Source organism: Salvelinus namaycush, chromosome 37, assembly GCF_016432855.1.
Source record: "Salvelinus namaycush isolate Seneca chromosome 37, SaNama_1.0, whole genome shotgun sequence".
Taxonomy (NCBI): domain Eukaryota; kingdom Metazoa; phylum Chordata; class Actinopteri; order Salmoniformes; family Salmonidae; genus Salvelinus; species Salvelinus namaycush.
The window spans coordinates 16,542,687-16,551,893 of NC_052343.1; the positions used below are offsets into that span (position 1 = coordinate 16,542,687).

At 46.9% G+C, this 9,207-nt stretch overlaps 2 protein-coding genes across 2 annotated transcripts; one reads left to right on the forward strand and one right to left on the reverse strand.

Moving 5' to 3' along the window:
• Positions 1–526: 526 nt before the first annotated feature.
• Positions 527–5,492, forward strand: LOC120031657 (protein FAM83A). The gene is made up of 6 exons (XM_038977453.1): positions 527–773; positions 1,367–1,641; positions 2,156–2,323; positions 4,322–4,446; positions 4,652–4,875; positions 5,218–5,492. Exons 1-6 carry the CDS (start codon positions 527–529, stop codon positions 5,490–5,492), a joined length of 1,314 nt encoding a protein of 437 aa, XP_038833381.1.
• Positions 4,228–8,287, reverse strand: LOC120031548 (uncharacterized protein C8orf76-like). The gene is made up of 6 exons (XM_038977352.1): positions 8,100–8,287; positions 7,904–7,999; positions 7,656–7,799; positions 7,146–7,468; positions 6,726–6,858; positions 4,228–6,479 (listed from the first exon to the last, which is right to left on the reverse strand). Exons 1-6 carry the CDS (start codon positions 8,205–8,207, stop codon positions 6,312–6,314), a joined length of 972 nt encoding a protein of 323 aa, XP_038833280.1. The 5' UTR covers positions 8,208–8,287; the 3' UTR covers positions 4,228–6,311.
• Between the last annotated feature and the right edge of the window lie 920 nt (positions 8,288–9,207).

Here is a 9,207-nt window from a genome sequence, read left to right on the forward strand (position 1 = left end):
AACTGTGGGAAGCATTGGAGTCAACATGGGCCAGCACCCCTGTGGAACGCTTTTGACACAGTGAGAGAGACGCACATTGCAGTGACAAGTCTGTGAAGAGTGCAGTCAGGTGTTATCGGCCTCCACTGAGCTGATCAGACAGTCATGTTCACCTCTGTCACTCAACTAGACTTCTCTCCCCCGCTGAGGGAGGGAGTGCTTTAAACAGCAGGTCTCTGTCACGCTCTCAATCCCATAACAGCTCACCTGTCCTGCCTACACCTGTCCCCCCAGCACACTGCAACCCACAGGTGGAATGTACTCATAGAAATAACAATACTAGACCGGGCATCCCCATTCAAGTCAATGTAATTCTACTTCTATGGGTGTAGCCAACTGTACAATTGATTGGGGGGGGGGCAGGGCTCAGAAACCTCACAGCTGCTACTCCATCCCTGTCTGTCTCCACTAGGGTTTTTCACTCAGTAGCAGCAGTAGGTAACTACAGGTAATACGTGTTGATCAGAGAGCCTTGTACAGCTTCACTATGAACCTGCAAAGCAACGGCCTGTCTGTTCAGTGGTACCTGAAGTCCAAGCCGGTGGGAAAGGTGAGGCGGCGTGTACAGGAGATGAAAAACCCATCTGTCTCCCTGGTGTCGGGTGACGTTGACCTCAGCCACAACGAGAGCACCAGATTGGCCATGGACGCCTTGCTGAACCAGGGATTGGACATGTACCAGGAAGTACTGGCCGGAGAGGGCGAGGTGGACTTCCTGTCCAAGGAGGAGAAAGGTTGGTCTTTTTTTCTACTTTGTTCCTCCTCTTATCTACCTTAAACCATCAGTCTGTCTCTCCCTCCTCTTATCTACCTTAAACCATCAGTCTGTCTCTGCCTCCTCTTATCTACCTTAAACCATCAGTCTGTCCCTGACTCCTCTTATCTACCTTAAACCATCAGTCTGTCTCTCCCTCCTCTTATCTACCTTAAACCATCAGTCTGTCTCTCCCTCCTCTTATCTACCTTAAACCATCAGTCTGTCCCTGACTCCTCTTATCTACCTTAAACCATCAGTCTGTCTCTGCCTCTTCTTATCTACCTTAAACCATCAGTCTGTCTCTGCCTCTTCTTATCTACCTTAAACCATCAGTCTGTCTCTGCCTCTTCTTATCAACTTAAACCATCAGTCTGTCTCTGCCTCCTCTTATCTACCTTAAACCATCAGTCTGTCTCTGCCTCTTCTTATCTACCTTAAACCATCCGTCTGTCTCTGCCTCTTCTTATCTACTTTAAACCCATCTGTCTGTTCTAGTACTGTATTTGTTGCACAACTGTAAAGGGCTTCCTCCCTAAAAGCCAATGTATTATCACTTATGTTTCTTTAAAGGTTATATCCTGGAGAACACTACAGACCTGAGCACCAGCAGTCTGTGTGGGACGGAGAACGACAACCAGGCAGAGGGCTCCACCACCTCTTCCCAGACAAACACCTGTTGTCCATCCGTGTCTGAGAGCGAGCCCCCCGGCTTGGACCACGGCTGGCCGGCAGAGGACTGGAGCTACCGCCTGCAGGGTGAACCCAGTGTAGAGGTCTACTTCCAGTCTGATAGAGCAGCCAGCATGAAAGACCTGCTCAGAGAGTTCATCAGCAAGGCCACAATGGTACGTGATACAACTTTCACTGTTAACTACTTGGAGATGTCAATCTACTCTCATGATTATACCGGCATGATGTTTTTGCAGACTTTCAGAAAGCAGCTGATGTCTGAATGCCCTGAAAGTTGGAGAATGACGTTTTGAGAGTTTGATCAAGCAGATTCAGTACCGTCTATAATTAAGCAATAAGGCCCAAGGAGGTGTGGTATATAGCCACTATACCACAGCTAAAGGCTGTTCTTAAGCACGACGCAACGCGGAGTGCCTGGATACAGCCCTTAGCCGTGGTATATTGGCCATATACCACAAGGTGCCTTATTGTTATTATAAACTGGTTACCAATGTATTTAGAGCAGTAAAAATAAATCTTGTCATACCCGTGGTGTACGGTCTGATATACCACGGCTGTCAGCCAATCAGCATTCAGGGCTTGAACCACCCAGTTTATAATACCAAGTACATAATGACAACTAATAATGTGGAAGATACCAATCACAGCAAACACGTGATATGTCTGCAGGTTCTGGCCATTGTAATGGACACATTCAGTGATGTGGAGATGTTCTGTGACATCCTGGAGGCAACCAGGAAGAGGAACGTGTCCGTCTACCTGCTCCTGGACCATATCAACCTGCAGGTCTTTGTCAAGATGTGTGAGACGCTACAGATCAACAGTAATCATCTCACTGTGAGTCTCTGCTAATGGTCATTTTCATCATGATAATTAAATGACACTAACGATTGCAAAGGTGGGGCGGCAGGTAGCCTAGTGGTTAGAGTGTTGGGGCGGCAGGTAGACTAGTGGTTAGAGTGTAGGGGCGGCAGGTAGCCTAGTGGTTAGAGTGTAGGGGCGTCAGGTAGACTAGTGGTTAGAGTGTAGGGGCGTCAGGTAGACTAGTGGTTAGAGTGTAGGGGCGGCAGGTAGCCTAGTGGTTAGAGTGTAGGGGCGGCAGGTAGCCTAGTGGTTAGAGTGTAGGGGCGGCAGGTAGACTAGTGGTTAGAGTGTAGGGGCGGCAGGTAGCCTAGTGGTTAGAGTGTAGGGGCGGCAGGTAGACTAGTGGTTAGAGTGTAGGGGCGGCAGGTAGACTAGTGGTTAGAGTGTAGGGGCGGCAGGTAGACTAGTGGTTAGAGTGTAGGGGCGGCAGGTAGCCTAGTGGTTAGAGTGTAGGGGCGGCAGGTAGCCTAGTGGTTAGAGTGTAGGGGCGGCAGGTAGACTAGTGGTTAGAGTGTAGGGGCGGCAGGTAGACTAGTGGTTAGAGTGTAGGGGCGTCAGGTAGACTAGTGGTTAGAGTGTAGGGGCGGCAGGTAGCCTAGTGGTTAGAGTGTAGGGGCGGCAGGTAGCCTAGTGGTTAGAGTGTAGGGGCGGCAGGTAGCCTAGTGGTTAGAGTGCAGGGGCGGCAGGTAGCCTAGTGGTTAGAGTGCAGGGGCGTCAGGTAGCCTAGTGGTTAGAGTGTAGGGGCGGCAGGTAGCCTAGTGGTTAGAGTGTAGGGGCGGCAGGTAGCCTAGTGGTTAGAGTGTAGGGGCGGCAGGTAGCCTAGTGGTTAGAGTGTAGGGGCGGCAGGTAGCCTAGTGGTTAGAGTGTAGGGGCGGCAGGTAGACTAGTGGTTAGAGTGTAGGGGCGGCAGGTAGACTAGTGGTTAGAGTGTAGGGGCAGCCTAGTGGTTAGAGTGTAGGGGCGTCAGGTAGACTAGTGGTTAGAGTGTAGGGACGGCAGGTAGCCTAGTGGTTAGAGTGTAGGGGCGGCAGGTAGCCTAGTGGTTAGAGTGTAGGGGCGGCAGGTAGCCTAGTGGTTAGAGTGTAGGGGCGTCAGGTAGACTAGTGGTTAGAGTGTAGGGACAGGCAGGTAGCCTAGTGGTTAGAGTGTAGGGGCGGCAGGTAGACTAGTGGTTAGAGTGTAGGGGCGGCAGGTAGACTAGTGGTTAGAGTGTAGGGGCGGCAGGTAGACTAGTGGTTAGAGTGTAGGGGCGGCAGGTAGACTAGTGGTTAGAGTGTAGGGGCGGCAGGTAGCCTAGTGGTTAGAGTGTAGGGGCAGGCAGGTAGACTAGTGGTTAGAGTGTAGGGGCAGGCAGGTAGCCTAGTGGTTAGAGTGTAGGGGCAGGCAGGTAGCCTAGTGGTTAGAGTGTAGGGGCAGGCAGGTAGCCTAGTGGTTAGAGTGTAGGGGCAGGCAGGTAGCCTAGTGGTTAGAGTGTAGGGGCAGGCAGGTAGCCTAGTGGTTAGAGTGTAGGGGCGGCAGGTAGCCTAGTGGTTAGATTGTAGGGGCGGCAGGTAGCCTAGTGGTTAGAGTGTAGGGGCGGCAGGTAGCCTAGTGGTTAGAGTGTAGGGGCAGGCAGGTAGCCTAGTGGTTAGAGTGTAGGGGCAGGCAGGTAGCCTAGTGATTAGAGTGTAGGGGCGGCAGGTAGACTAGTGGTTAGAGTGTAGGGGCAGTAACCGAAAAGTTGCTAGATCGAATTCCCGAGCAGACAAGGTAAAAATCTGTCTTTCTGCCCCTGAACAAGGCAGTTAATCCACTGTTCCTAGGCCGTCATTGTGAATAAGAATTAGTTCTTAACTGACTTTATTTTTTAAAGGTACACCTTTCAGACATTTCTTCATCTTTTTAACTGTACTGTAAAGTAGCAATTTGATGATAGTTTGTGTTTGTCATTCACTCATTGCTACATGAAATGCCACCGTGTTCTGTCTGCAGAAAATGTCGGTCCGTAGTATACAAGGAGAGACGTATTGTGCAAAGTCTGGAAGGAAACTCACTGGACAGATCAAAGAGAAGTTCATGATCATTGACTGCACTTTAGTGCTGGCTGGATCATACAGGTACATTTCTGTTGTATAATTAGCTAATAGTCACATCAATGTTGACGTCATTCTGAATAGGTAAATCAACATTATGATGGTTGAAGTCATTCTGAATAGGTAAATCAATCAATGCATTATGACTCCTCAGTTGTTTACAATTATTGTTTGAATTTTCAGCCGTGTTTGTAGTAGTAATATTTATTCACTGTGCTCTATTCCTCAGTTTCACCTGGCTGTCCTGGCAGGTCCACAGAAGCCTGGCTGTGCTCTTCAAGGGCAGCGCGGTCGAGCCTTTCGACCTGGAGTTTAGGAAGCTCTATGCCAGCTCCAAGCCTGTGCCAGCCTTCCTCACAACGGCAACGGAGTTCAACCTTACCAGGCCGCTTATCACCCATCAAGCAGCAGCCACCTCAACCCCACTGACAAACCTTCCTTGCCCCAGTCCTGGTACCACAACCCAGAACAGATACTTCAACAACCAGGCTATGGTTCAACCAACCACCACAGTTGTGCCCAGATTCAACACTGAATCTACTGTTCAACCAACCACCACAGCCCAGCTCAGATACTCTAGCCAAAACACAACGGTTCAGCCAACTACAACCACCCAGCAGAGACACCCCAACACTCCGCAAACAGCACCACCAACCTCCCAGCAGAGACACCCCAACACTGAGCCAACAGCACCAACAACCTCCCAGCAGAGACACCCCAACACTCCGCCAACAGCACCACCAACCTCCCAACAGACACCCCAACACTCCGCCAACAGCACCACCAACCTCCCAGCAGAGACACCCCAACACTCAGCCAACAGCACCACCAACCTCCCAGCAGAGACACCCCAACACTCCGCCAACAGCACCACCAACCTCCCAGCAGAGACACCCCAACACTCAGCCAACAGCACCACCAACCTCCCAGCAGAGACACCCCAACACTCAGCCAACAGCACCACCAACCTCCCAGCAGAGACACCCCAACACTCAGCAAACAGCACCACCAACCTCCCAGTGCTTGGTGAATCAGTCTTACTACACAGGTCCCCGGAGCCACAGGTTTGACTGGATCACACAGAGACACACTGCAACCAGGCCCGTCATGTTCCAGAGAACCTTCTCCAGTGATTATAGTACTGGAGACCACCTGACCTGGCGACCCTTTAAAAGTAATTACCTTCTTTATGGAGGGACAACCGGCTTGTTGGACAGACACCCACTTCTCAAGACTGGCCAGTGGTTTACTGTTCCTAAATAACATCGTACTGAAATTTGACAGTACACCCTGTTTGAGGTAAATTATGTTCTCTCACAACTGAAAATGGGCAAGTAACCTTCATAGAGTAAATGTGCCTGTTTTCCTTTGCTTGATGCCTGGAGTACAGGAGTAGTACTTCAATCACATCATTATCTCATAAGGATGATCATTGTCTGCCTTCAGGCTGAGAGCTTTGTGTTTCAGTGCATGTTAATTCAATGGAGTAAAAACAACATGTCACAGACATGAATTCCTCCTCCACCCATCAACCCTGATAGAAACACACTGAGTGACAGCCTAGTGATGTGTGCTACGCTTAGACATGGGCCGGGCCTCTTAACCTAGTGATGTGTGCTACGCTTAGCCAAGGGCCTCTTAACTGACAAATCTTCTGATCCATACACTGTCAAGCCCGAGGTAATGCAGAATGGCAAATCAAAAGTTCTCAAATGTGTCCAACCTTTGTCACACTTTTTCCAAATGGTTCTACTTTGAAATTCAATACAGCAGTTATCTAATTAAACTTTACTGTAGATTGAAGTGTGACAATATTTAATTTCATATGGCGGTCAGCACATTGTTACACGCAATATTAAAGAATACATTCATCAAAACATGTAGCCCAGTTAGGTCTTTACAGAAGGTAGTTCAGCTCCATCCTCCTTCAGTACTCCTGTCTGTACCAGTCTGTTCCACCACCTGTCTTCAAAGTCCTTCAGAGAGAGACCTGCCAAGCTCTCTCCATCCTGGTTGTCCTCTCTCATCCTCTCTGGAACTAGATCTTCTGACATCACCTGAAGGGCAAATCACCAATAACGATGCATGATCAATCTGGTCAGAAGTGTACCTCTTACCTTTTCAAAACATGTGCATCGTCAGTTGTAATACATCTAAAAGTAAAACCATGACATTTTGGTGTCAGCAAGCCACACATCTCCTTTCATTGAAACATACCAGAAGACAAACTACAGGACATTATTTGATGAATAGACACCATGTGAGAACTGTAGTCTATGTACTGTGTCTCTAACCGGTCTCACCTCAGAGACTAGCTGTAGTGTGGTGTCTTTCGGTTCCAGACACCGTAGAGCCTCATCAGCCTTCTGTAGGGCTCGCTCACTGTTCTGGAGAACAAAGGATGACTGTTGTCCCTTTAATGCCCTGAGGAGGAGTCTGGCAAGGCAACATAATACAGTCAAACAACCATCTTCACAAGACAAAGACTGTGCTAAACAGTGACATTTAGGATGAATGTGTAAAAATGCTCTCTGCTTTAAGGCAAGGGCCAATTTCCCAGAGATAAAGTAAGCCTTTTCCTGGACTAAGAAGCACTTTCAATGGAGAATCTAAATCTGTGTTCGGGAAACCAGTCCTAAAGACTGCCCAACAAGCTTGTATCCATGGAATTCCATATAGAATAGGCCAACAGGATGTCTGCTTGTCTCTCACTGATTATTTACCTGGCCCGGACAAAACACATGCAGGCCTTGAGCCAAACGCCATCACGCTCTTCCTTCAGTTGCTCCTCAGTCTGAAAGTCAGGCTGTGGCTCTACACCATCTCCCTGTTGAAGAGGACTGGAGCCTGAGGGTGTTGACAGAGGCTGGAGGAGATGAAGGTAGCTTTCTGCCAGCTTCATCCAGTGCCACTGGTGGTAGGGGTGGAGAGAACACAGCTGCTGCAGACACGTGACCTGGCTCCTAAGGTCTCCGAAGCGCTCGTGGACGTTCGCAGTCAGGTGAAGTAGACCGGTGAGGTGACAGGTGTTGGAGGCTTCATTTTTCTGTCCATGGAATTCATTTTCAAAACAACCATTTTACTACCTGGTATACTGTAACCTTGTCCACAGACTAGAGCTGGCTGGCTGGATGACAAGACTAGGTATTTTGTATTATTTATGTATAATAAAAACCTTAGTGTGTTAAAATAATGTATAAAGATAAGACTCACTCAACAGCAACGGTTCTTACAAGTGTTTCTGTGATCTCCAGGGCCTCCACTCTCTTCCCCAGGTGACAACAGCACCTTGCCATTCCCTCCATTATGTCCCGTCTAATGGCCAGGTTGCCGTCAGGGATATAGGAGAGGCAGGTAGTGTAGGCGTTTAAAGCTTCCTTCGGAAATGGATATAGTTAACAGATGAGAAAAGCATTTGGATACTAGATGGATATGATAGACAGTGTGGAACTAAATTACTCAAGGGAAGAGGGGTCAATACCTGGAAGTTTTTTCGCCTGTACGACATATCAGCTCGAAATTTAAAGATCTTTTGTTTCTCTAAAATATCATCTGTGTCGATGCTCTCCCAAAACCACTGTTGAAATAGACAACTCATAGTTAAACATTTACATACATTGCAATGCTAGCAAAAAAAACTGATGCTACTTAACGTTGGGTAGCTAGTTAACACTCACCTCTGCTTCACAGAACTTTGCATTGTAAGACGACAGTGCAACAACAGTTGGCTTCGCTCTTGATTCCTCGAACACCGAATCGTCAAAGGTGCTACCGAAAATCTCCATTTCAAACGATGAATGACAGTGAATTCAAATTTTACCGACACTAAAAAACAAAACAAACGTCAACGTGTGCAGTGTTACAAGCTAATATGACCGTTGGGAAACAGAAAAAGATAGAATGTGTTCCCGGGTGATATGTTCCAATGACAGACGCTTTACTTTCTTCAATGAAATGCTCTAATATTTTCTATAAGAGAAACTCCAGTCATATTTTGAAGTTAAATATTTTATAAGACACCAAAATACACGCCTTTTCGTCCAAATGTATTGTATTTTGTCCTCAAAACAAGTATAAAATATATATGTGTCTAAATCAAGCCACAGCCTCAAAAAACAGTTTGATTTCAATTAAAAAGCATTGCAAAGTCTATGGCTCAGGGGACTAAAGCTTTTTCCACTGAGTTTTCAGCTCCAAGGCTACTCTGTCTCAACATAAAAAAAAATCCTTGGTTTACCATAACGTTTGCAAATAAACTCTCACTTTTCCCAAAGCACCTCAACATATCCAGAAACCAAACATTCTTCTCATAGATAACTTAATAAATACAGTAGGAGAAAGGAGACTGACTGACATTATCCATTATAGCTGTAGCTAGCAGAATAGTATATTAAAAGACAGGTTAAAAGATAGTGTGCGCACAATCTAATAGTAAAACTGTTAAGCATGTATTAAAGTTACATATTCAACTGTTGGATATTAGTACTAAACAAGCACCTTTCTAAATATTGAGAAATAGCAAAGAGGACAGACAGGTAAGAAGTATTGTACTAGGATAAAAACAGTCATGTACTATGGTCACAATGTCACGTCTACTGTACAAAAAAAAGAACCGTGGATACATTGAGAGTTGCCAACTGAAGAAGGCAAAGAGCCACCGGGCCAAAAAAATATATTTTTACACATTAACAGAAAAACGCCATACAAGCGATTAGTTGAAGTTGAGAGACAGGATTAATCATAAAGATTATAAAACCATTTAAAAACAACTTGTCTAATGCAAGC

What these genes read in the sequence shown, in the direction of transcription:
- LOC120031657 (XM_038977453.1), top strand. Translation starts at nt 527, where the DNA reads ATGAACCTGCAAAGCAACGGCCTGTCTGTTCAGTGGTACCTGAAGTCC. An exon ending in CCTGTCCAAGGAGGAGAAAG is followed by an intron (nt 774 to 1,366) that starts GTTGGTCTTTTT and finishes GTTTCTTTAAAG; the next exon opens with GTTATATCCTGGAGAACACT. An exon ending in GTGCTGGCTGGATCATACAG is followed by an intron (nt 4,447 to 4,651) that starts GTACATTTCTGT and finishes TCTATTCCTCAG; the next exon opens with TTTCACCTGGCTGTCCTGGC.
- LOC120031548 (XM_038977352.1), bottom strand. Translation starts at nt 8,207, where the DNA reads ATGGAGATTTTCGGTAGCACCTTTGACGATTCGGTGTTCGAGGAATCA. An exon ending in TGGAGATCACAGAAACACTT is followed by an intron (nt 7,469 to 7,655) that starts GTAAGAACCGTT and finishes TTCCATGGACAG; the next exon opens with AAAAATGAAGCCTCCAACAC. An exon ending in ATGTGTTTTGTCCGGGCCAG is followed by an intron (nt 6,859 to 7,145) that starts GTAAATAATCAG and finishes TTGCCTTGCCAG; the next exon opens with ACTCCTCCTCAGGGCATTAA.